The 24,918-nt window shown below is 65.2% G+C and overlaps 2 protein-coding genes across 3 annotated transcripts; both read right to left on the reverse strand.

Moving 5' to 3' along the window:
* Nucleotides 1-1,728: 1,728 nt before the first annotated feature.
* On the reverse strand, nt 1,729-7,696 carry LOC131574547 (protein KRI1 homolog; the record flags this gene model as incomplete). The annotated part of the gene is made up of 4 exons (XM_058829022.1): nt 7,564-7,696; nt 5,020-5,099; nt 4,841-4,946; nt 1,729-1,849 (listed from the first exon to the last, which is right to left on the reverse strand). Coding segments are annotated over exons 1-4 (389 nt in total), but the record flags the coding sequence as incomplete, so codon positions are not given.
* Nucleotides 7,697-8,543: 847 nt separating this feature from the next.
* Nucleotides 8,544-23,219, reverse strand: LOC131574548 (AP-1 complex subunit mu-2). 2 transcript variants are annotated; one of them, XM_058829024.1, is made up of 11 exons: nt 23,065-23,218; nt 22,379-22,535; nt 22,213-22,280; nt 18,711-19,070; nt 14,522-14,648; nt 14,310-14,452; nt 13,157-13,228; nt 11,028-11,186; nt 10,798-10,923; nt 9,872-9,947; nt 8,547-8,631 (listed from the first exon to the last, which is right to left on the reverse strand). In XM_058829024.1, the coding sequence occupies exons 1-11, from the start codon at nt 23,104-23,106 to the stop codon at nt 8,609-8,611; spliced, it is 1,353 nt and encodes a 450-aa protein (XP_058685007.1). In that variant the 5' UTR covers nt 23,107-23,218; the 3' UTR covers nt 8,547-8,608. The 2 variants fall into 2 exon arrangements, with proteins under 2 accessions (XP_058685006.1, XP_058685007.1); XM_058829023.1 differs by having other exon boundaries at nt 8,544-8,631; nt 14,310-14,648; nt 23,065-23,219.
* Nucleotides 23,220-24,918: the final 1,699 nt, after the last annotated feature.

Raw genomic sequence — 24,918 nt, forward strand, 5'->3', positions numbered from 1 at the left:
CAAATCCCCCCAAAAACCCAAAATCCACCCAAATCCCCCCAAGATCCCCCCAAATCCCAAAACCCACTCAATCTCCCCAGAATCCCCCAAAATCCCCCAAAAACCCCTCAAATCCCCCAGATCTCCCCCAAAACCCCCCAAATACCCCTCAAATCTCCCCCAAAACCCAAATCCCCCCCAAAACCCCCAAAAATCCTCCCCAAAATCCACCAAAAACACCTCAAATCCCCCAAAATCCCCCAAAATCCCCCAAATCCCAAAATTACCCCCAAAAGCCCCCAAAATCCCCCAAAATCCTCCAAAAACTCCTCAAATCCCCCCAAAAATCCCCCAAAACTCCCAAAAATCCCCCCAAAAACTCCTCAAATCCCCCCAAAAATCCCCCAAAACTCCCAAAAATCCCCCCAAAAACCCAAAATCCCCCCAAAACCCCCCAAATATCCTCCAAAAACCCCTCGTCCCCCAAATATCCCCAAAATCCCCCCCAAAATCCTCCAAAAACTCCTCAAATCCCCCCAAATCCCTCAAAACCCCCAAAAATCCCCCCAAAATCCCCCAAAATATCCTCCAAAAACTCAAATCTCCCCAAAATCCCCCCCAAATTTCCCCAAATCCCCCCAAAAATCCCAAAATCCTCCAAAAACTCCTCAAATCCCCCCAAATCCCCCCAAAAATCCCCCAAAATCCTCCCAAATCCCCCTAAATTCCCCCAAATCCTCCCAAAATCCCCCCAAATCTTCCCAGAAATTCCCCCAAAAACCCCCCAAATCCCCTCAAAAACCCCTCAAATCCCCCCAAAATCCCCAAAAATCCCCCCAAAATCCCCCCCAAAATCCTCCAAAAACTCCTCAAATCCCCCCAAATACCCCTAAATTCCCCCAAATCCCCCAAAATCCCCCCAAAAATCCCCCCAAATCCCAAAATTCCCCCCAAAAGCCCCCAAAATCCCCCCAAATATCCTCCAAAAACTCCTCAAATCCCCCCAAATATCCCCCAAAATCCCCCCCAAAATCCTCCAAAAACTCCTCAAATCCCCCCAAATCCCCCCAAAAATCCCCCCAAATTCCCCCAAATCTTCCCAAAAATTCCCCCAAAAACCCCCCAAAAACCCCCAAAATCCCCCAAAATCCCCCAAAAATCCCCCCAAAAACTCCTCAGATCCTCCCAAAAATCCCCCCAAGAATCCCCCCAAATCCCAAAATTCCCCCCAAAATCCCCCCCAAATATCCTCCAAAAACTCAAATCCCCCCAAAATCCCCCCCAAATTTCCCCAAATCCCCCAAAATCCCCCCAAAATTTCCCCAAATCCCCCCAAATCCCCCCAAAAATCTCCCCAAATTCCAAAATTCCCCCCAAAATCCCCCCCAAAATCCCCCCAAATATCCTCCAAAAACTCAAATCCCCCCAAAATCCCCCAAAAATCCCCCAAAAATCCTCCAAAAACTCCTCAAATCCCCCCAAAATCCCCCAAAACCCCCCCAAAATCCCCCCAAAAACTCCTCAGATCCTCCCAAAAATCCCCCAAAAATCCCCCCAAATCCCAAAGTTCCCCCCAAAATCCCCCAAAATCCCCCCAAAATCCTCCAAAAACTCAAATCCCCTCAAAAATCCCCCAAAAATCCCCCAAAAATCCCCCCAAATTCCCCCAAATCCTCCCAAAATTCCCCCCAAAACCCCCCAAAATCCCCCCAAAAATCCCCCAAATCCCCCCCAGCGCCCCCTCCTCACCCTTCCTTCTCCAGCACCACCTTCCTCTCGTAATCCTTCAGGAACATCGGCCGGGACGCCCCCCGCTCTTCCTCATCCTCATCTTCATCATCTTCATCCTCATCCTCATCATCCTCGGACTCTGGAGAGGTGCAGAAGGAGTTTTGGGGACCCCACAGTGAATTTTGGGGACCCCCCAGTGAATTTTGGGGACCCCTCCCCTGGTTTTGGGGACCCCCCCCCGGTTTTTGGGACCCCCCCCAGTTTTGGGACCCCTCCCCTGGTTTTGGGGACCCCCCCCAGTTTTTAGGGACCCCCCGTGGGTTTTGGGGACCCCCCCAAGTTTTGGGGACCCCTCCCCTGGTTTTGGAGACCCCCTCCGAGTTTTGGGGACCCGCCCTGGTTTTTAGGGACCCGCCCCCAGTTTTGGGAACCCCCCCCCCGGTTTTTGGGGACCCCACCCCAGGTTTCGGAGTCCCCCCCGGGTTTTGGAACCCACCCCGGTTTTTGGGGACCCCCTGTGGATTTCAGAACCCCCCAAGGTTTTGGGACCCCCCAAGTTTTGGGGACCCCTCCCTGAGTTAATGGGATCCCTCCAGTTTCAGAGAACCCCCCCGGTTTTGGGGAACCCCCCGCAGGTTTTGGAGACCCCCCCCGGTTTTTGGGGTCTCCCCAAGTTTTCAGGGATCCCCCTCAGGGTTTTGGGACCCCCCCCAGTTTTGGAGACCCCCTGGGTTTTGGGACCCCCCCCCCTGCAGATTTTGGGAACCTCCCCAGGCTTTGGGAACCCCTCCCCGGTTTTTGGGGTCCCCCCAGGGTTTTTGGGGTCCCCCCCCAGTTTTGGGGACCCCCCCCAGTTTCGGGGACCCCCCGGTTTTTGCAGACCCCTCCCCGGTTTTTGGGCCCCCCCCGGTTTTTTCGGGACCCCTCCCCAGTTTCGGGGACCCCCCCGGTGTTTCGTGACCCCCCTGGTTTCTGGGGACCCCCCCCAGTTTCAGGGACCCCCCCAGTTTTCGGGGACCCCCCGGTGTTTCATGACCCCCCCAGTTCCGGGGACCCCTCCCCGGTTTTCGGGGCCCCCCCCGATTTTTGGGCCCCCCCCGGTTTCTGGGGACCCCTCCCCGGTTTCAGGGACCCCCCCGGTCTTTCGTGACCCCCCCGGTTTTCGGGTCCCTCCCCCGGTTTTTGGGGACCCCCCCGGTTTTTGGGCCCCCCCCCAGTTTCGGAGACCCCCCCGGTTTTTGGGCCCCCCCCCCCGGTTCCGGGGACCCCCCCCGGTTTTTGGGGCCCCCCCAGTGTTTCGTGACCCCCCCCGGTTTTTGGGGACCCCCCCGGTTTTGGGGACCCCTCCCCGGTTTCCGGGGACCCCTCCCCAGTTTTGGGGACCCCTCCCCGGTTTCGGGGACCCCCCCAGTGTTTCGTGACCCCCCCGGTTTTCGGGGACCCCCCCCCGGTTTTTGTGCCCCCCCCCCCCCCCCCCGGTTTTTGGGGACCCCTCCCCAGTTTTGGGGACCCCCCCAGTTTTTGGGCCCCCCTCCGGTTTCCGGGGACCCCTCCCCAGTTTCGGGGACCCCTCCCCGGTTTCAGGGACCCCCCGGTGTTTCGTGACCCCCCCGGTTTTTGGGGACCCCCCCGGTTTTTGGGGACCCCTCCCCAGTTTTGGGGACCCCTCCCCAGTTTCGGGGACCCCCCAGTGTTTCATGACCCCCCCCGGTTTTTCGGGTCCCCCCCGGTTTTTGTGCCCCCCTCCCCGGTTTTCGGGGACCCCTCCCCAGTTTCGGGGACCCCCCCCGGTTTCAGGGACCCCCCGGTTTTTGGGACCCCCCCGGTTTTTGTGCCCCCCCCCCGGTTTTCGGGGACCCCTCCCCAGTTTTGGGGTCCCCCCGGTTTTCGGGGACCCCTCCCCAGTTTTGGGGACCCCGCCGGTTTTTGCCCCCCCCCCCCCGGTTCCGGGGACCCCTCCCCGGTTTTCGGGTCCCCTCCCCAGTTTTGGGGACCCCCCCCGGTTTTTGGGGTCCCCCCGGTTTTCGGGGACCCCTCCCCAGTTTTGGGGACCCCCCCGGTTTTCGGGTCCCCCCCCCGGTTCCGGGGACCCCTCCCCGGTTTTTGGGGACCCCTCCCCAGTTTCGGGGTCCCCCCCAGTTTTGGGGACCCCCCCGGTTTTCGGGGACCCCCCCCGGTTTCAGGGTCCCCCCCGGTGTTTCGTGACCCCCCCGGTTCTTGGGGACCCCTCCCCAGTTTTTGGGGTCCCCCCCCGGTTTTGGGGCCCCCCCCCCGGTTCCGGGGACCCCTTCCCAGTTTCGGAGACCCCCCCCGGTTTTGGGCCCCCCCCCAGTTTCGGGGACCCCTCCCCGGTTTCAGGGACCCCCCGGTGTTTCGTGACCCCCCCCAGTTTTTGGGGACCCCTCCCCAGTTTCGGGGCCCCCCCCGGTTCCGGGGACCCCTCCCCAGTTTTGGGGCCCCCCCCCCCCGGTTTGGGGTCCCCCCCCAGTTTTGGGGTCCCCCCCGGTTTCTGGGGACCCCTCCCCGGTTTCGGGGACCCCTCCGGTGTTTCGTGACCCCCCCGGTTTTTGGGGACCCCTCCCCAGTTTCGGGTCCCCCCCGGTTTTCGGGGACCCCTCCCCGGTTTCTGGGGACCCCTCCCCGGTTTCAGGGACCCCCGGTGTTTTGTGACCCCCCCGGTTTTCGGGGACCCCTCCCCAGTTCTGGGGACCCCCCGGTTCCGGGGACCCCTCCCCGGTTTCAGGGTCCCCCCCCGGTGTTTCGTGACCCCCCGGTTTTTGGCCCCACCCTGGTTTTTAGGGACCCCTCCCCAGTTTTTGGGGTCCCCCCCCGGTTTTTGGGGACCCCCCCCGGTTCCGGGGACCCCCCGGTGTTTTGTGACCCCCCCCGGTTTTCGGGGACCCCTCCCCAGTTTCGGGGACCCCTCCCCAGTTTCGGAGACCCCCCCGGTTTTCGGGGACCCCCCCCCCGGTTTTCGGGGACCCCCCCGGTTCCGGGGACCCCTCCCCAGTTTCGGGGACCCCCCCGGTTCCGGGGACCCCTCCCCAGTTTTTGGGGACCCCTCCCCAGTTTCGGGGCCCCCCCGGTTTCGGGGTCCCCCCCCGGTTCCGGGGTCCCCCCCGGTTGTTACCGTTCCTGCTGTAGAACTCTCCGTCGCTCCGGTAAATTCGGGGGTCTCGGTTCTTGAGCAGCGCCAGGGTCCGGTAGAACTCCCGCTCCTCCCGGGGGTCCAGGGCCTGCCGGGGGTCCCGGGGGGGGCTCAGGGGGGGCTCCGGGACCCCCGCGACCCCCGGGGCGCCCCCAACTCACCGGCTCGTCCCCGCTGGAGCCGGAGCTGTCGCTGTCCCCGCTGTCCCCGCTGTCCCCGGTGTCCCCGTAGCGGTCCCGAACTGCGGGGGGGGCACCGGAACCGATCGGAACCGGGGGGGGAGCGGAGACCCCGGGACCGGAACCGGTACCCCCGGGACCAGAACCGGTACCCCCCGGGACCAGAACCGTTACTCCCGGGACCGGAACCGGTACCCCCGGGACCGGAACCGGTACCCCCCGGGACCGGAACCGGTACCCACCGGGACCGGAGCCGCTTCACACCGGGACCAGAACCGGTACCAGAACCGGTACCCCCGGGACCGGAGCCTCCCCCCCAGGACCGGAACCGGTACCCCCCCGGGACCAAAACCAGTACCCCCGGGACCGGAGCCGCTTCACACCGGGACCAGAACCGGTACCCCCCAGGACCGGAGCCTCCCCCCCGGGACCAGAGCCGGTACCCCTGGGACCGGAACCGGTACCCACCGGGACCAGAACCGGTACCCCCCGGGACCAGAACCGGTACCACCGGGACCGGAACCGGTACCCCCCCGGGACCGGAACCGGTACTCCCGGGACCGGAACCGGTACCCCCCCGGGACCGGAACCGGTACCCCCCGGGACCGGAGCCGCTTCACACCGGGACCGGAACCGGTACCCCCCGGGGACCAGAACCGGTACCCCCGGGACCAGAACCGGTACCCCCCCGGGACCGGAGCCCCCCGCCCGCAGCCCCGGTTCCCGGTCCCGTTCCTCCTGTTCCTACTCCCGGTTCCGTTCCTGGTCCCGTTCCCGCTCCCCGTTCCTGGTTCCGCTCCCGGTTCCCGTTCCCGTTCCCCCGTTCCTACTCCCGATCCCCATTCCCGGTTCCATTCCCGGTCCCACTCTCGGTTCCGCTCCCGGTCTCGTTCCCGGTCCCACTCCCGGTTCCGTTCCCGTTTCCCGTTCCCCATTCCCCGTTCCCGTTCTCTCACGCCTCTGCAGCTCCTCTCTCCGCCGGTACCGCCGGTACCGTTCCCGTTCCCCATTCCCGTTCCCATCCCCGTTCCCGTTCCCGGTTCCCGTTCCCGGTTCCCGTTCCCCCCGGTTCCCCCCATTCCCCGTTCCCGTTTCCCGGTGTCTCACGTTTCTGCAGCTCCTCTCTCCGCCGGTACCGCCGGTACCGTTCCCGTTCCCGTTCCCCATCCCCGTTCCCGTTCCCGGTTCCCGTTCCCCATTCCCGTTCCCGTTCCCGGTTCCCGTTCCCCATTCCCGTTCCCATTCCCCGTTCCCGTTCCCCGTTCTCTCACGTTTCTGCAGCTCCTCTCTCCGCCGGTACCGCCCGTTCCCGTTCCCCGTTCCCCGTTCCCGTTCCCCGTTCCCGTTCCCCATTCCCATTCCCGTTCCCGGTTCCCGTTCCCGGTTCCCGTTCCCCATTCCCGTTCCCATTCCCGTTCCCGTTCTCTCACGTTTCTGCAGCTCCTCTCTCCTCCGGTACCGCCCGTTCCCGTTCCCCGTTCCCCATTCCCGTTCCCATCCCCGTTCCCCGTTCCCATTCCCGTTCCCCATTCCCGTTCCCGGTTCCCGTTCCCGTTCCCCGTTCTCTCACGTTTCTGCAGCTCCTCTCTCCGCCGGTACCGCCGGTACCGTTCCCGTTCTCGTTCCCCATTCCCGTTCCCGGTTCCCGTTCCCCGTTCCCCGTTCCCGTTCCCATTCCCGTTCCCGGTTCCCGTTCCCCATTCCCGTTCCCGTTCTCTCACGTTTCTGCAGCTCCTCTCTCCGCCGGTACCGCCGGTACCGTTCCCGTTCCCGTTCCCCATTCCCGGTTCCCGTTCCCATTCCCCGTTCCCGGTTCCCGTTCCCCATTCCCGTTCTCTCACGCCTCTGTAGCTCCTCTCTCCGCCGGTACCGCCCGTTCCCGGTCCCCATTCCCGTTCCCCGTTCCCCGTTCCCGGTTCCCGTTCCCGGTTCCCGTTCCCCGTTCCCCATTCCCGTTCCCGGTTCCGGTTCCCGTTCCCCATTCCCGGTTCCCGGTTCCCGTTCTCTCACGTTTCTGCAGCTCCTCTCTCCGCCGGTACCGCCGGTTCCCGTTCCCGTTCCCCATTCCCGTTCCCCGTTCCCGGTTCCGGTTCCCGTTCCCGTTCCCCGTTCCCGGTTCCCGTTCTCTCACGTTTCTGCAGCTCCTCTCTCCTCCGGTACCGCCTGTTCCCCGTTCCCGGTTCCCCATTCCCGTTCCCGGTTCCCCATTCCCGTTCCCCGTTCTCTCACGTTTCTGCAGCTCCTCTCTCCTCCGGTACCGCCGGTACCATTCCCGTTCCCGTTCCCCATTCCCGTTCCCGTTCCCGGTTCCCGTTCCCATTCCCGGTTCCCGTTCTCTCACGTTTCTGCAGCTCCTCTCTCCTCCGGTACCGCCGGTACCGTTCCCGTTCCCGTTCCCCATTCCCCATTCCCGTTCCCGTTCCCGGTTCCCGGTTCCCATTCCCCATTCCCGGTTCCCATTCCCCATTCCCGTTCCCGTTCCCGGTTCCCGTTCCCGGTTCCCGTTCCCGTTCCCCGTTCTCTCACGTTTCTGCAGCTCCTCTCTCCTCCGGTACCGCCGGTACCGCTCGGCGAACGCCGCATTCACGCGGAGCTTGGGCTCCGCCATGCCCGCCCACGTGACCGCCCGCCACTTCCGGATCCGCCGCCACGTGACAACAACGCCCCGCCCCCTCCGCCAGCAAGCCCCGCCTCCTTCCCGCTCTTAAAAGGGCAACGGCGCCCGGAGGAGCGGGTGGGGCCCTGCACCCCCAAACCCCCAGGGACCCCCAAACTGGAACTGGGGACCCCCAAACTGGAACTGGGGACCCCCAAACTGGAACTGGGCCCCCCAAACTGGAACTGGAGCCCCCCAAACTGGAACTGGGGTCCCCAAACTGGAACTGGGACCCCCAAACTGGGACCGGGGCCCCCCAAACTGGAACTGGGGCCCCCAAACTGGAACCGGGGTCCCCCAAACTGGAACTGGAGCCCCCCAAACTGGGACCGGAGCCCCCAAACTGGAACTGGGTCCCCCAAACTGGGATTGGGACCCCCAAACTGGGACTGGGGTCCCCCCAAACTGGAACTGGGGTCCCCCAAACTGGGACCGGGGTCCCCCAAACTGGAACTGGGGCCCCCAAACTGGAACCGGGGTCCCCCAAACTGGAACTGGAGCCCCCCAAACTGGAACCGGGGTCCCCCAAACTGGAACTGGAGCCCCCAAACTGGAACTGGGACCCCCCAAACTGGAACTGGAGCCCCCAAACTGGAACTGGGCCCCCCAAACTGGGACTGGGACCCCCCAAACTGGAACTGGAGCCCCCCAAACTGGAACCGGGGTCCCCCAAACTGGGACTGGAGCCCCCAAACTGGAACTGGGACCCCCAAACTGGAACCGGAGCCCCCAAACTGGAACTGGGTCCCCCCAAACTGGGACCGGGGTCCCCCCACTCTGTTTCCAGCCCCCCCAGCCCAGCAGGAGGGGTCTCAGCTCCGTCTTTATTGGTGCAGAGGAATTTGGGGGGTGGGCGTGGGGGGGGGTCCACGGGGGGTCCAGGGGGGTCCAGGGGGGTCCAGGGGAGACCCCCCCTCAATTGGTGCGGATCTGATAATCTGCAAGAGAGGGGAGAGAGGATTGGGGGGGGGCTCGGGGAATTTGGGGGTCCCGGGGGAATTTGGGGGTCTCGGGGGAATTTGGGGGTCCCGGGGGAATTTGGGGGTCTCGGGGTAATTTGGGGGTCTCAGGGCGGGGGTCTCGGGGTAATTTGTGGGTCCCAGGGTAATTTGGGTCGGGGGTCCCGGGGGTGTGGGGGTAATTTGGGGGTCCTGGGGGTCCCGGGGTAATTTGGGTCGGGGGTCCCGGGGTAATTTGGGGGTCCCAGGGTAATTTGGGGTGGGGGTCCCGGGCGGGGGTCCCGGGGGTGTCAGGGTAATTTGGGTCGGGGGTCCCGGGCGGGGGTCCTGGGGGAATTTGGGGGTGTCAGGGGGATTTGGGGGTCCCGGGCGGGGGTCCCGGGGGTGTGGGGGTAATTTGGGGCGGGGGTCCCGGGGTAATTTGGGGGTCCCGGGGTAATTTGGGTCGGGGGTCCCGGGGTAATTTGGGGGTCCCGGGGTGATTTGGGTCGGGGGTCCCGGGGGAATTTGGGGGTCCCAGGGTAATTTGGGGCGGGGGTCCCGGGGGTGTGGGGGTAATTTGGGTCGGGGGTCCCAGGGTAATTTGGGGGTCCCGGGCGAGGGTCCCGGGGTGATTTGGGGGTCCCGGGGTAATTTGGGGGTCCCGGGGTGATTTGGGTCGGGGGTCCCGGGGTGATTTGGGTCGGGGGTCCCGGGGGTCCCGGGGTGATTTGGGTCGGGGGTCCCGGGGTAATTTGGGGGTCCCGGGGGTCCCGGGGTGATTTGGGTCGGGGGTCCCGGGGGTCCCGGGGTGATTTGGGTCGGGGGTCCCAGGGTAATTTGGGGGTCCCTGGGGTCCCGGGGTGATTTGGGTCGGGGGTCCTGGGCGGGGGTCCCGGGGTAATTTGGGGGTCCCGGGGGTGTGGGGGTAATTTGGGGCGGGGGTCCCGGGGTAATTTGTGGGTCCTGGGGTGATTTGGGTCGGGGGTCCCGGGCAGGGGTCCCGGGGTAATTTGGGGGTCCCGGGGGTCCCGGGGTGATTTGGGTCGGGGGTCCCGGGGGTGGGGGGTAATTTGGGTCGGGGGTCCCGGGGGTCCCGCTCACCCCGGGGTAATTTCTGGGTCCCGGGGTAATTTGGGGCGGGGGTCCCGGGGTAATTTGGGGGTCCCGGGGTAATTTGGGGGTCCCGGGGGTCCCGGGGTAATTTGGGTCGGGGGTCCCGGGGGGGGGTCCGGCTCACCCCCGCTCTGGGTGATGTAGCGCACCCAGGGCAGGGCCTGGTAACCGCTCTTCTCGATGATCTTCATGTACCTCACCTGGGGAGGGGGCGCCGGGGGAGTCACCCCCAAATCCCCCCGAGAGAGACCCCCCCGAGACCCCCCTGAGACCCCCCTGGAGACCCCAAATACCCCCGAGACCCCCCCGAGATCCCAAATCCCCCCCCCAGACCCCCCTGGAGACCCCAAATACCCCCGAGACCCCCCCTGAGAGAGACCCCAAATCCCCCAGAACCCCCCCGAGACCCCAAATCCCCCCGAGACCCCCCGAGACCCCCCTGGAGACCCCAAATACCCCTGAGACCCCCCCGGAGACCCCAAATCCTCCAGAAACCCCCCTGAGACCCCAAATCCCCCCGAGACCCCCCGAGACCCCCCTGGAGACCCCAAATCCCCCAGAACCCCCCCAGACCCCCCTGGAGACCCCAGACCCCCAGGATCCCCCCCTGGAGACCCCAAATCCCCCAGAACCCCCCCGAGACCCCCCAGCCGCTCCCCAAATCCCCCAAGAAACCTCTCCTGGAGACCCCAGACCCCCAGGATCCCCCCCTGGAGACCCCAGACCCCCGGACACTGCCTGTCCCCAACCCCCCAAGCCCCCCGAGCCCCCCAGGACCCCTCCCCAGCTCTACCACGCCCCAACCCCGATCCCCCCGAGCCCCCCAGGACCCCTCCCCAGCCCCACCACGCCCCAACCCCGAGCCCCCCGTGCCCCCCAAGCACCCCAGGACCCCTCCCCGATCCCCCCGATCCCCCCAGGACCCCTCCCCAACCCCACCACGCCCCAATCCCGAGCTCCCCGAGCCCCCCGAGCCCCCCAGGACCCCTCCCCACCCTGCCACACCCCAACCCCGCGCCCCCCACGCCCCCCGCGCCCCCCCAGCCCCACCTGGATGCCCGAGACGGTGAAATAGGGGATCTCGAAGCGCACAGCGATGGGCGGCCGCCCCTCCTCTTCCTCCTTCTCCACGCTGGGCAGCCCGAAGTGAGCTCGCATCAGGTGCTCCTTCCCCCCCTGCGACCCCACAGCGGCGCTTGGGGACCCCCGGGACCCCCCAAAACGGGGGGGACACACAGGGGGGGACCCCCTGGAATAAAGGGTGGGGGTCTTCAGCTCACGGGGAAGGATTTGATGCTCCAGATCACCACGTTCCTCTCGGGCAGGTACCGCGCCGAGCCCACCGAGGTCTTGAATTTGGGGGAGTCGGCGTCGCTGGGCACCGGCACCGAGATCTCCACCCCGTTGGCCACCGACTGCTTCTTGAACTGGCCCTTGGCCTGCCGGGGACACACGGGGGGTGGTGGTGGGGGTCGTTTGGGGGGCTCTGAGGGGGTGTTGGGGTCCCTGAATGGGTGTTGGGGGGCTCTGATGGGGTGTTGGGGTCTCTGAGGGGGTGTTGGGGTCACTTAGGGGTCTCTGAGGGGGTGTTGGGGGTCCTTGAGGGGGTGTTGGGGTCACTCAGGGGTCCCTGAATGGGTGTTGAGGTCGTTCGGGGGTCTCTGAGGGGGTGTTGGGGGTCTCTGAGGGGGTGTTGGGGGGCTCTGAGGGGGTGTGGGGTCCCTGAATGGGTGTTGGGGGTCTCTGAGGGGGTGTTGGGGGTCCCTGAGGGGGTGTGGGGTCCCTGAATGGGTGTTGGGGGTGTCTGAGGAGGTGTTGGGGTCACTCAGGGGTCCCTGAATGGGTGTTGGGGTCACTCGGGGGTCTCTGACGGGGTGTTGGGGGTCTCTGAGGGGGTGTTGGGGGTCCCTGAGAGGGTGTCGGGGTCACTCAGGGGTGTCTGAGGGGGTGCTGGGGTCGTTCAGGGGTCTCTGAGGGGGTGTTGGGGTCACTCAGGGGTCTCTGAGGGGGTGTTGGGGGTCGTTCGGGGGTCTCTGAGGGGGTGTTGGGGGGCTCTGAGGGGGTGTCAGGGGACCTTGAGGGGGTTTTGGGGTCACTCAGGGGTCCCTGAGGAGGTCTCGGGGTCGCTCGGGGGTCTCTGAGGGGGTGTTGGGGGTCCCTGAGGGGGTGTCAGGGGTCCCTGAGGGGGTGTTGGGGGTCGTTCGGGGGTCCCTGAGGGGGTGTTGAGGGTCTCTGAGGGGGTGTTGGGGGTCTCTGAGGGGGTGTTGAGGTCACTCGGGGGGTCCCTGAGGGGGTGTTGGGGGTCCCTGAGGGGTCTCTGAGGGGGTGTTGGGGTTGCTTGGGGGTCCCTGAGGGGGTGTTGGGGGTCTCTGAGGGGGGTTGAGGTCACTCGGGGATCCCTGAGGGGGTGTTGGGGTCCCTGAGGGGGTGTTGGGGTCACTCAGGGGTCTCTGAGGGGGTGTTGGGGGTCCCTGAGGAGGTCTCGGGGTCGCTCGGGGGTCCCTGAATGGGTGTTGGGGGTCTCTGAGGGGGTGTTGGGGGTCACTCAGGGGTCCCTGAGGGGGTGTTGGGGGTCCCTGAGGGGGTCTCAGGGTCACTCGGGGGGTCCCCAAGGGGGTCTCAGGGTCACTCAGGGCTCCCCGAGGGGGTCTCAGGGTCACTCGGGGGGTCCCCAAGGGGGTCTCAGGGTCACTCAGGGCTCCCCGAGGGGGTCTCAGGGTCACTCGGGGGGTCCCCAAGGGGGTCTCAGGGTCACTCAGGGCTCCCTGAGGGGGTCTCAGGGTCACTCGGGGGGTCCCCAAGGGGGTCTCAGGGTCACTCGGGGGTCCCCGAGGGGGTCTCAGGGTCACTCGGGGGTCCCCAAGGGGGTCTCAGGGGTCCCCAAGGGGGTCTCAGGGTCACTCGGGGGTCCCCAAGGGGGTCTCAGGGGTCCCCAAGGGGGTCTCAGGGTCACTCGGGGTCCCCAGGGGGGTCTCAGGGGTCCCCAAGGGGGTCTCAGGGTCACTCGGGGGTCCCCAAGGGGGTGTTGGGTGTCCCCGAGGGGGTCTCAGGGTCACTCAGGGCTCCCCAAGGGGGTCTCAGGGTCACTCAGGGCTCCCCAAGGGGGTCTCAGGGTCACTCAGGGGTCCCCAAGGGGGTCTCAGGGTCACTCGGGGGGTCCCTGAGGGGGTCTCAGGGGTCCCCAAGGGGGTCTCAGGGGTCCCCGAGGGGGTCTCAGGGTCATTCGGGGGTCCCCAAGGGGGTCTCAGGGTCACTCGGGGGGTCCCCGAGGGGGTCTCAGGGTCACTCACGGCTCCCCAGGGGGGTCTCAGGGGTCCCCAGGGGGGTCTCAGGGTCACTTGGGGGTCCCCAAGGGGGTCTCAGGGTCACTTGGGGGTCCCCAAGGGGCTGGCGGGACCCCCGTGCCCACCTTGACCATGATCTCCACCCGGCTGTGGGAGAACTTCTCGATGATGGACTCGATCCAGATGAGCGGCTTCACCTGGGGGGGGACACGGGGGTCACCCCAGAGACCCCCAGAGACCCCCGGGGGTCCCCCAGGTGTCCCCAGGACCCCAGGAGAGCCCCTGACCCAGGGGAGGGGTCTCAACCCCACAGGAAAAGGGTCTCAACCCCTCAAAGCGCAGCCCCCGAGACCCCAGCCCGGGTTTGCAGCCCCCAGCCCGGGGGTCTCAGCCCCCCCAGGGGTCTCAGCCCCCAGCCCGGGGGTCTCAGCCCCCAGCCCGGGTTTGCAGCCCCCAGTTGGGGGTCTCAGCCCCCAGCCCGGGTTTGGAGCCCCCAGCCCGGGGGTCTCAGCCCCCAGCCCAGGGGTCTCAGCCCCCAGCCGGGTTTCCATCCCCCAGCCCGGGTTTCCAGCCCCCAGCCCGGGGGTCTCAGCCCCCAGACCAGATTTCCAGCCCCCAGCCCGGGTTTGCAGCCCCCACCCGGGGGTCTCAGCCCCCCAACCCAAGTTTCCATCCCCCAACCCGGGGGTCTCAGCCCCCAGACCAGGTTTCCATCCCCCAGCCCGGGGGTCTCAGCCCCCAGACCAGGTTTCCATCCCCCAGACCAGGTTTCCAGCCCCCAGCCCGGGTTTCCAGCCCCCAACCCGGGGGTCTCAGCCCCCAGACCAGGTTTGCAGCCCCCAGCCGGGGGTCTCAGCCCCCAGCCCGGGTTTGCAGCCCCCAGCTGGGGGTCTCAGCCCCCAACCCAGGTTTCCATCCCCCAGCCCGGGGGTCTCAGCCCCCAACCCAGGTTTCCAGTCCCCAGAACAGGTTTCCAGCCCCCAGCCGGGGGTTTCCATCCCCCAACCTGGGGGTCTCAGCCCCCAGCCCGGGTTTGCAGCCCCCAGCCGGGGGTCTCAGCCCCCAGACCAGATTTCCAGCCCCCAGCCCAGGTTTCCATCCCCCAACCCAGGTTTCCATCCCCCAGTCGGGGGTCTCAGCCCCCAGACCAGATTTCCAGCCCCTAACCCGGGGGTCTCAGCCCCCAACCCGTGTTTCCATCCCCCAACCCAGGTTTCCAGCCCCCAACCCGGGGGTCTCAGCCCCCCAGAGCCCCCCAGAGCCGCCCCCCGTGCCCACCTGGGTGTGCAGGCGGTAGGACATGAGCTCGAAGTCGCCGTCGGGGGGGATGAAGGAGATGGTGCGGTCGTTGTCGAAGCGGGACAGACGGACGCACTGGTGGAACTTCACATCCTCCAGCTCCACCGATTTGTTCTTCCCCCCTGGGAGGGACGGGGGAAGCTCAGGAGGGGAAATGGGGAGGGGGCTGAGACCCCCAGCCCGGCACTCACTGCCCGTCAGCTCGAAGAGGACGCGGTCGTTGAGGCCCAGGCGCAGCTCCGGCATCCCCGAGAGGAAAACCTTCAGCTTGATCGTGCCCAGCACCTCGCTCAGCACCACGCTGCCGCTGGCGCTCACCTGTGGGCACAGCTGGGCTGGGCATCGCTGCCTTCCTCATCCTCATCCTCATCCTCAGCCTCAGCCTCATCCTTATCCTCATCCTCAGCCTCAGCCCCTTCCTCATCCTCATCCCTGTTCTCATCCTCAGCCTCGTTCTCATCCTTGTTCTCATCCTCAGCCCCTTCCTCATCCTCAGCCTCGTTCTCATCCCTGTTCACCACGCTGCCGCTGGCGCTCACCTGTGGGCACAGCTGGGCTGGGCATCGCTGCCTTCCTCATCCTCATCCTCATCCTCAGCCCCTTCCTCAGCCCCTTCCTTATCCTCATTCTCAGCCCCTTCCTCAGCCTCAGCCCCTTCCTCATCCTCATCCTCATTCTCAGCCCCTTCCTCATCCTCATCCTCAGCCCCATCCTCATCCTCATCCTCATCCTCAGCCTCGTTTTCATCCTTGTTCTCATCCTCAGCCCCTTCCTCATCCTTAGCCCCTTCCTCATCCTCATCCTCAGTCTCCTTCTCATCCTCGTTCTCATCCTCAGCCCCTTCCTGATCCTCATCCTCAGCCCCTTCCTCATCCTCAGCCTCGTCTTCATCCTCATCCTCAGCCCTGTTCTCATCCTCATCCTCGTTCTCATCCCTGTTCACCACGCTGCCGCTGGCGCTCACCTGCGGGCACAGCTGGGCTGGGCATCGCTGCCTTCCTCATCCTCATCCTCATCCTCAGCCCCTTCCTCAGCCTCAGCCCCTTCCTTATCCTCATTCTCAGCCCCTTCCTCAGCCTCAGCCCCTTCCTTATCCTCATCCTCATCCTCAGCCTCGTCCTCAGCCTCATCCTCAGCCCCTTCCTCAGCCTCAGCCCCTTCCTCATCCTCATCCTCAGCCCTTCCTCATCCTCATCCTCAGCCTCATTCTCATCCCTGTTCACCACGCTGCCGCTGGCGCTCACCTGCGGGCACAGCTGGGCTGGGCATCGCTGCCTTCCTCATCCTCAGCCTCCTTTTCATCCTTGTTCTCATCCTCAGCCCCTTCCTGATCCTCATCTTCAGCCCTGTTCTCATCCTCAGCCCCTTCCTGATCCTCATCCTCAGCCCCTTCCTCATCCTCAGCCTCGTTTTTATCCTTGTTCTCATCCTCAGCCCCTTCCTCATCCTCATCTTCAGCCCTGTTCTCATCCTCAGCCCCTTCCTCATCCTCAGCCTCGTTTTCATCCTTGTTCTCATCCTCAGCCCCTTCCTGATCCTCATCCTCAGCCCTGTCCTCATCCTCAGCCTCGTTCTCATCCTCAGCCCAATCCTCATCCTCAGCCTCTTCCTGATCCTCATCTTCAGCCCTGTTCTCATCCTCAGCCCCTTCCTCATCCTCATCCTCAGCCCCTTCCTCATCCTCAGCCTCAGCCCTGTTTTCATCCTCATCCTCGTTCTCATCCCTGTTCACCACGCTGCCGCTGGCGCTCACCTGCGGGCACAGCTGGGCTGGGCATCGCTGCCTTCCTCATCCTCATCCTCATCCTCATCCTCATCCTCATCCTCATCCTCATCCTCATCCTCAGCCTCATCCTCAGCCCCTTCCTCAGCCTCAGCCCCTTCCTCAGCCTCAGCCCCTTCCTCATCCTCATCCTCATCCTCAGCCTCGTTCTCATCCCTGTTCACCACGCTGCCGCTGGCGCTCACCTGCGGGCACAGCTGGGCTGGGCATCGCTGCCTTCCTCATCCTCAGCCTCATCCTCATCCTCAGCCCCTTCCTCATCCTCATCCTCAGCCCCTTCCTCATCCTCAGCCTCAGCCCCTTCCTCATCCTCATCCTCAGCCTCATCCTCAGCCTCGTCCTCATCCTCAGCCTCGTTCTCATCCCTGTTCACCACGCTGCCGCTGGCGCTCACCTGTGGGCACAGCTGGGCTGGGCATCGCTGCCTTCCTCATCCTCAGCCTCAGCCTCATCCTCAGCCTCAGCCCCTTCCTTATCCTCATCCTCGTCCTCATCCTCAGCCTTGTTCTCATCCCTGTTCACCACGCTGCCGCTGGCGCTCACCTGTGGGCACAGCTGGGCTGGGCATCGCTGCCTTCCTCATCCTCATCCTCATCCTCAGCCCCTTCCTTATCCTCATTCTCAGCCCCTTCCTCATCCTCATCCTCATCCTCAGCCCCTTCCTCAGCCTCAGCCTCAGCCTCCTTCTCATCCTCATCCTCATCCTCAGCCCCTTCCTCAGCCTCATCCTCATCCTCAGCCTCGTTCTCATCCCTGTTCACCACGCTGCCGCTGGCGCTCACCTGCGGGCACAGCTGGGCTGGGCATCGCTGCCTTCCTCATCCTCATCCTCATCCTCAGCCCCTTCCTCATCCTCAGCCCCTTCCTCATCCTCATCCTCATCCCTGTTCTCATCCTCATCCTCAGCCCCTTCCTCAGCCTCAGCCTCAGCCCCTTCCTCAGCCTCAGCCCTGTCCTCAGCCTCAGCCCCTTCCTCATCCTCATCCTCAGCCTCATCCTCAGCCCCTTCCTCAGCCTCATCCTCGTCTTCATCCTCATCCTCAGCCCTGTTCTCATCCTCAGCCTCGTTCTCATCCCTGTTCACCACGCTGCCGCTGGCGCTCACCTGCGGGCACAGCTGGCTCGGCATCGCTGCCTTCCTCATCCTCATCCTCATCCTCATCCTCATCCTCAGCCTCATCCTCAGCCCCTTCCTCATCCTCATCCTCAGCCCCTCCTTCCTACCCCAAGAAAAAAAAAAAAAAACAAAATAAATAAAAAAACACAACAAAGCCTCAGCCTCAGCCCCTTCCTCAGCCTCATCCTCATCCTCATCCTCATCCTCATCCTCATCCTCATCCTCATCCTCATCCTCAGTCCCTTCCTCAGCCTCAGCCTTGTTCTCATCCTCATCCTCAGCCCTGTTCTCATCCTCAGCCTCGTTCTCATCCCTGTTCACCACGCTGCCGCTGGCGCTCACCTGCGGGCACAGCTGGGCTGGGCATCGCTGCCTTCCTCATCCTCATCCTCAGCCTCATCCTCAGCCCCTTCCTCAGCCTCATCCTCAGCCTCAGCCCTGTTCTCATCCTCAGCCTCGTTCTCATCCCTGTTCACCACGCTGCCGCTGGCGCTCACCTGCGGGCACAGCTGGGCTCAGCATCGCTGCCTTCCTCATCCTCATCCTCATCCTCAGCCTCATCCTCATCCTCAGCCCCTTCCTCAGCCTCAGCCTCAGCCTCGTTTTCATCCTTGTTCTCATCCTCAGCCCCTTCCTCATCCTCATCCTCAGCCCTTCCTCATCCTCATCCCTGTTCTCATCCTCAGCCTCGTTCTCATCCTTGTTCTCATCCTCAGCCCCTTCCTCATCCTCATCCCTGTTCTCGTCCTCATCCTTGTTCTCATCCTCAGCCCAATCCTCGTTTTCATTCTCAGCCTCATCCTCAGCCTCGTCCTCATCCTCAGCCCCTTCCTCATCCTCATCCTCAGCCCAATCCTCATTCTCATCCTCATCCTCATCCTCAGCCTCGTCCTCATCCTCGTTCTCATCCTCAGCCCCTTCCTCATCCTCATCCTCGTTTCATCCCTGTTCTCATCCCCAGCCCCGTTCTCATTCTCGTTCTCATCCTCAGCCCCATCCTCGTCCTTGTCCCCTTCCTCATCCTCATCCTCATCCCCATCCTCATCCTCAGCTCCATCCTCATCCTCTTCCCCTTCCTCATCCTCAGCCCCATTCTCATTCTCATCCTCATCCTCGTTCTCATTACCAGCCCTGCCACCATCACCATCCTCGTCCCCATCCCACCCCAATCCCCTCCTTATCCCACCCCAAACCCCCTCCCCACCCCCCAAACCCCCTCCCCACCCCCCAAACCCCCTCCCCACCCCCCAATCCCCTCCCCACTCCCCAAACCCCCTCCCCAAACCCCTCCCCAATCCCCCTCCCCAATCCCCATCACACCCCACCCCAATCCCTGTTCCTTTTCCATCCCAATCCCCCTCCCCACCCCACCCAAACCCCCTCCCCAATCCCCCTCCCCACCCTACCCTGAACCCCTCCCCACCCCCCAGCCCCCCTCCCCACCCCCCAGCCCCCCTCCCCACCCCCACCCCCCCCTCACCAGCAGGTTGACAGCCTCGATGACGTCGATGAACACCTCGTTCTTCTTGTATCGGATCCCCTCGGAGCGCCAGGACACGGCGTTGGTCACCGTGGTGGGCACCCGCGACCTGCCCGTGTCCAGCTTGTTCCCCTCCTGCGTGATGTACCTGAGGGGGGGTCCTTCCATCACCGGGGGGGGGCTCTGGGCAGGACCCCAGCCCCCCCAGAGACCCCTCCCCACGCTCACTCCTGCAGGAATTTTGCTGTCGGTGGTCTGCGGGAAGCCGAAGTCCATCAGCTCGTCCAGCAGCTCGTAGACGATGACGAAGTTGTCGCGGACGCTCTCCTCCTCCAGCTCCTTGAAATACTCACAGAACACCTGGGGAGGGGGCACAGCGGTCAAAACCCCCTCCCCAAATTCGGGTGACCCCCCCCTGAGACCCCAACTCACCCAGACCCTCCCCGAGACCCCCAACTCAGCTCCACCACCTTGAAATACTCACAGAACACCTGGGAGGGGGCACCTCGGTCAAACCCCCCTCCCCAAATTCGGGTGACCCAGACCCTGAAATACTCACGGAACACCTGGGGAGGGGGCACCTCTGTCAAACCCCCCTCCCCAAATTCAGGAGACCCCGAGACCCTCCCCGAGACCCCCAACTCACCTCCACCACCTTCAAATACAGAACACCTGGGGAGGGGGCACCTCTGACGCCCCCCTCCCCAAATTCAGGAGACCCAGACCTCCCCTGAGACCCCCAACTCACCCAGACCCCCCCTGAGACCCCCAACTCACCCAGACCCTCCCTGAGACCCCCAACTCACCTCCACCACCTTGAAATACTCACAGAACACCTGGGGAGGGGGCACAGCGGTCAAAGCCCCCTCCCCAAATTCGGGTGAGCCCCCCCTGAGACCCCCAACTCACCCAGACCCCCCCCTGAGACCCCCAACTCACCCAGACCCTCCCCGAGACCCCCAACTCACCTCCAGCTCCTGAAATACTCACAGAACACCTGGGGAGGGGCACAGCGGTCAAAGCCCCCTCCCCAAATTCGGGTGACCCCCCCCTGAGACCCCCAACTCACCCAGACCCCCCCTGAGACCCCCAACTCACCCAGACCCTCCCTGAGACCCCCAACTCAGCTCCTTGAAATACTCACAGAACACCTGGGGAGGGGGCACAGCGGTCAAACCCCCCCTCCCCAAATTCGGGTGACCCCCCCCTGAGACCCCCCATGACACCCCCCTCCCCAAATTCAGGCCACCCAGACCCTCCCCGAGACCCCCAACTCACCTGCACCACCTTGAAACACTCACAGAACACCTGGGGAGGGGCACATCTGACACCCCCTCCCCAAATTCGGGTGACCCCAAGACCCCCAACTCACCTCCACCACCTTCAAATACAGAACACCTGGGGAGGGGGCACCTCTGACGCCCCCTCCCCAAATTCAGGTGACCCAGACCCCCCTGAGACCCCCAACTCACCCAGACCCCCCCCTGAGACCCCCAACTCACCCAGACCCCCCCCTGAGACCCCCAACTCACCTCCAGCTCCTTGAAATACTCACAGAACACCTGGGGAGGGGGCACCTCTGACACCCCCTCCCCAAATTCAGGAGACCCCGAGACCCCCCTGAGACCCCCAACTCACCCAGACCCCCCCGAGACCCCCAACTCACCCAGACCCCCCCCGAGACCCCCAACTCACCTCCAGCTCCTTGAAATACTCACAGAACACCTGGGGAGGGGGCACCTCTGTCAAACCCCCCCTCCCCAAATTCGGGTGACCCCCCCCTGAGACCCCCAACTCACCTTCAGCTCCTTGAAATACAGAACACCTGGGGAGGGGGCACCTCTGACACCCCCTCCCCAAATTCGGGTGACCCCCCCCCTGAGACCCCCATGACACCCCCTCCCCAAATTCAGGTGACCCAGACCCTCCCTGAGACCCCCAACTCACCTCCAGCTCCTTGAAATACTCACAGCACACCTGGGGAGGGGGCACATCTGACACCCCCTCCCAAATTCGGGTGATCCAGACCCTGAAACACTCACAGAACACTGGGGAGGGGGCACCTCTGACACCCCCTCCCCAAATTCGGGTGACCCCCCCCGAGACCCCCAACTCACCCAGACCCCCCTGAGACCCCAACTCACTTCCACCACCTTGAAATACAGAACACCTGGGAGGGGGCACCTCTATCAAACCCCCTCCCAAATTCGGGTGACCCAGACCCTGAAATACTCACAGAACACCTGGGGAGGGGCACAGCGGTCAAACCCCCCTCCCAAATTCGGGTGACCCAAACCCTCCCTGAGACCCCCAACTCACCTCCAGCTCCTTGAAATACTCACAGCACACCTGGGGAGGGGGGCACCTCTGATGCCCCCTCCCCAAATTCGGGTCACCCAGACCCCCCTGAGACCCCCATGACACCCCCTCCCCAAATTCAGGCCACCCAGACCCTCCCCGAGACCCCCAACTCACCTCCAGCTCCTGAAATACTCACAGAACACCTGGGAGGGGGCACCTCGGTCAAACCCCCCTCCCCAAATTCGGGCCACCCAGACCCTGAAATACTCACAGCACACCTGGGGAGGGGGCACCTCTAATGCCCCCTCCCCAAATTCGGGTGACCGCCCCGAGACCCCCATGACACCCCTCCCCAATTCAGGCAACTCAGACCCCCCAACTCACCTCCACCACCCTGAAATACTCACAGCACACCTGGGGAGGGGGCACCTCTGACACCCCCTCCCCAAATTCGGGTGACCCCCCCCCGAGACCCCCATGAACACCCCTCCCCAAATTCAGGAGACCCGAGACCCCCAACTCACCTCCAGCTCCTTGAAATACTCACAGCACACCTGGGAGGGGGCACATCTGACGCCCCCTCCCCAAATTCGGGTGACCCAGACCCTGAAATACTCACAGAACACCTGGGGAGGGGCACCTCTGACGCCCCCTCCCCAAATTCAGGAGACCCCGAGACCCCCTGAGACCCCCACCTCACCTCCACCACCTTGAAATACTCACAGAACACCTGGGGAGGGGGCACCTCTGACACCCCCTCCCCAAATTGGGGTGACCCAGACCCTGAAATACTCACAGCACACCTGGGGAGGGGCACCTCGGTCAAACCCCCCTCCCCAAATTCGGGTGACCCCCCCCTGAGACCCCCAACTCACCCAGACCCTCCCCGAGACCCCCAACTCACCTCCACCACCCTGAAATACTCACAGAACACCTGGGGAGGGGGCACCTCTGACACCCCCTCCCCAAATTCAGGCCACCCAGACCCTCCCCTGAGACCCCCACAATAGACATACCCCCCGCACCAATCCCAGCCCCCCACCAACCCCCCCTCACCCCCCCCCTCCTCCCCCCTCCCCCACCCCTCAGCCCTCAGACCCCCAACTCACCTCCACCACCCTGAATACTCACAGACACCTGGGAGGGGGCACCTCTGACACCCCCTCCCCAAATTCAGGAGACCCCGAGACCCCCAACTCACCTCCACCACCTTGTAGAGGAAGGAGAAGACCAAGGACGCGTTCCCGTTCTTCTTGGTGGTGGCCACCACTGTGAGGAGGGGGGGTCAAGGAAAAGTGGGGAGGGGTCCTGGGGTCTCAGGGGGTCTCAGGGGGTCTTTGGGGGTCTCGGGGGGTCCGGAAGGATACGGTAGAGGTTGGAATGTTTGATCCAGAGGAAGTGGACGTGGCCGTAGGTCAGGACAGGGGTGAGGGTCCCCTCCTCCTCCCGCTGCTGCAGGACCCCCATGAAGTTCTCGATCTCCCCCAGCCCCACGTCCCCCTTGTAGTTACGGCTGATCAGAGGCTGGGGAGAGGGGAGGGGGTCAGGAATGGGGAGACCCCCGCCCCAAAAATCATTGACCCCACAACGAGGTCAAGGGTCACCACCGCTGACCTTGCTTGACCTTCAAGGGGACAAGGGGGTGTCCCCCACCCTGGAGACCCCCCTGGGGACCCCAGTGGGGTTTGGGGGTGGTCGTGGAGAGGGTGGGGAGGGGGTGTCACACACAGAGCACCCCCTCCCCCCCAAAAAATCCTCAGGGGGGTCACGGGGTCACCACTGCTGACCTTGGATGACCTTCAAGGGGACAAGGGGGTGTCCCCCACCCTGGAGACCCCCCTGGGGACCCCCAGTAGGGTTTGGGGGTGGTCCTGGAGAGGGTGGAGAGGGGAGGGGGTCAGGAATGGGGAGACCCCCGCCCCAAAATCGCTGACCCCAGCGTGAGGTCACGGGGTCACCACCGCTGACCTTGGATGACCTTCAAGGGGACAGGGGGGTGTCCCCCGGGGTGGGGGGGTTTGGGGGGTGGTCCCGGGGGTTTCGGGGGTCTCACCTTCCCCTTCAGGTCCAGGATGAAGAGGGCGGAGGCGGCCATGGCGCCCGAGCGGGCGCCGTCACCTCCGGCACCGTCACCTGCCCAGGTGAGCGGCTGCGCCACGCCCCGTGGGGCCTTAAAGGGGACGGACCCTGCCCCAAAGACCCCCCCCCAAAATCTGGGCGGGGGTCGCACCCCGGAGCTCGGGGAGACCCCCCCAGACTCGGCCATGCCACGGGGGCTTCAGCTCCAGCTCACGGTTTTGGGCGGGGGGCACAAGGTGGGACCCCCCCCCCCCCCCCAGGATTTTTGGTGGGGGTGGGTTTGGGAGCGCTGGGTATTGGGGAGGGGTCTTTGCACCCCCAAATTCTCCCTCCTGGGGGGGTCTCTGGTTTCTGTGTTCGCCACCCTGGGGGTCGCTGCGCCCCCCCAGACCCCGCAGGGCCCCTGGGGAGGGGTCTCCACCCCCCCAATCATCGGATTCCCCATTTTGGGTGGTCCCTGAATCCCCCAGACCCACAATGGGGGGTCCCTGAAGCGCCTCACCCTCCCCTCTGGGGGGGTCCCCGCACCCCCAGACCCCCGGATCCCCCTCGGGGGGGGTCCCCGAACCCCCAGACCCCCGGATCCCCCTCGGGAGGGTCCCCGAACCCCCAGACCCCCTCATCCTCCCCTCTGGGGGGTCCCCGCACCCCAAACCCCCGGATCCCCCTCGGGAGGGTCCCTGAACCCCCCAAACCCCCGGATCCCCTCTGGGGGGGTCCCCCGCACCCCCAGACCCCCGGATCCCCTCGGGAGGGTCCCTGAACCCCCAGACCCCCGGATCCCCCTCTGGGGGGGTCCCCGCACCCCAGACCCCCCGGATCCCCCTCGGGATGGTCCCTGAACCCCCCAGACCCCCGGATCCCCCACAGGAGGGTCCCCGCACCCCCAGACCCCCCGGATCCCTCTCTGGGGGGGTCCCTGAACCCCCAGACCCCCGGTTCCCTTCTGGGGGGGTCCCTGAACCCCCAAACCCCCGGATCCCCCTCTGGGTGGGTCCCTGAACCCCCAGACCCCCGGATCCCCCAGACCCCCTCATCCTCCCCTCTGGGGGGTCCCCGCACCCCCAAACCCCCGGATCCCCCTCTGGGGGGGTCCCCGCACCCCCAAACCCCCAGATCCCCCTCTGGGGGGGTCCCCGCACCCCCAAACCCCCGGATCCCCCTCTGGGGGGGTCCCTGAACCCCCAGACCCCCGGATCCCCCTCTGGGAGGGTCCCCGCACCCCCAGACCCCCGGATCCCCCTCTAGAGGGGGTCCTGAACCCCCAAACCCCCGGATCCCCCTCTGGGGGGGTCCCTGAACCCCCAAACCCCCGGATCCCCCTCTGGGGGGGGGTCCCTGAACCCCCAAACCCCCGGATCCCCCTCTGGGGGGGGGGCCCTGAACCCCCGGATCCCCCTCTGGGGTGGTCCCCGTACCCCCAGACCCCCGGATGCCCCTCTGGGGGGTCCCTGAACCCCCTCATCCTCCCCTCTGGGGGGTCCCTGCACCCCCAGACCCCCGGATCCCCCTCTGGGGGGGTCCCCTCACCCCCAAACCCCCCGATCCCCCTCTGGGGTGTCCCTGAACCCCCAGACCCCCGGATCCCCTCGGAGGGTCCCTGAACCCCCAGACCCCCGGATCCCCCTCTGGGGGGGGTCCCTGAACCCCCAGACCCCCCTCTGGGGGGGTTCCTGAACCCCCAGACCCCCGGATCCCCTCTGGGGGGGTCCCTGAAGCCCCCTCACCCTCCCCTCTGGGGGGTCCCCGCACCCCCAAACCCCCAGACCCCCCTCTGGGGGGGTCCCTGAACCCCCCAGACCCCCCGGATCCCCCTCTGGGGGGGGTC

Source organism: Poecile atricapillus, unplaced genomic scaffold (assembly GCF_030490865.1).
Source record: "Poecile atricapillus isolate bPoeAtr1 unplaced genomic scaffold, bPoeAtr1.hap1 scaffold_390, whole genome shotgun sequence".
In the NCBI taxonomy this organism is placed as follows: Eukaryota; Metazoa; Chordata; class Aves; order Passeriformes; family Paridae; genus Poecile; species Poecile atricapillus.

Bases quoted from the DNA above. Each gene is read 5' to 3' on its own strand.
- LOC131574548 (XM_058829023.1), bottom strand. From the start codon at position 23,106: ATGGCCGCCTCCGCCCTCTTCATCCTGGACCTGAAGGGGAAG. The intron at 22,281-22,378 runs GTATCCTTCCGG...CCCTCCTCACAG, and splicing joins CAAACATTCCAACCTCTACC to TGGTGGCCACCACCAAGAAG. The intron at 9,948-10,797 runs GTGGGGCTGGGG...CCCCCTCCCCAG, and splicing joins TCACCGTCTCGGGCATCCAG to GTGAGGTACATGAAGATCAT.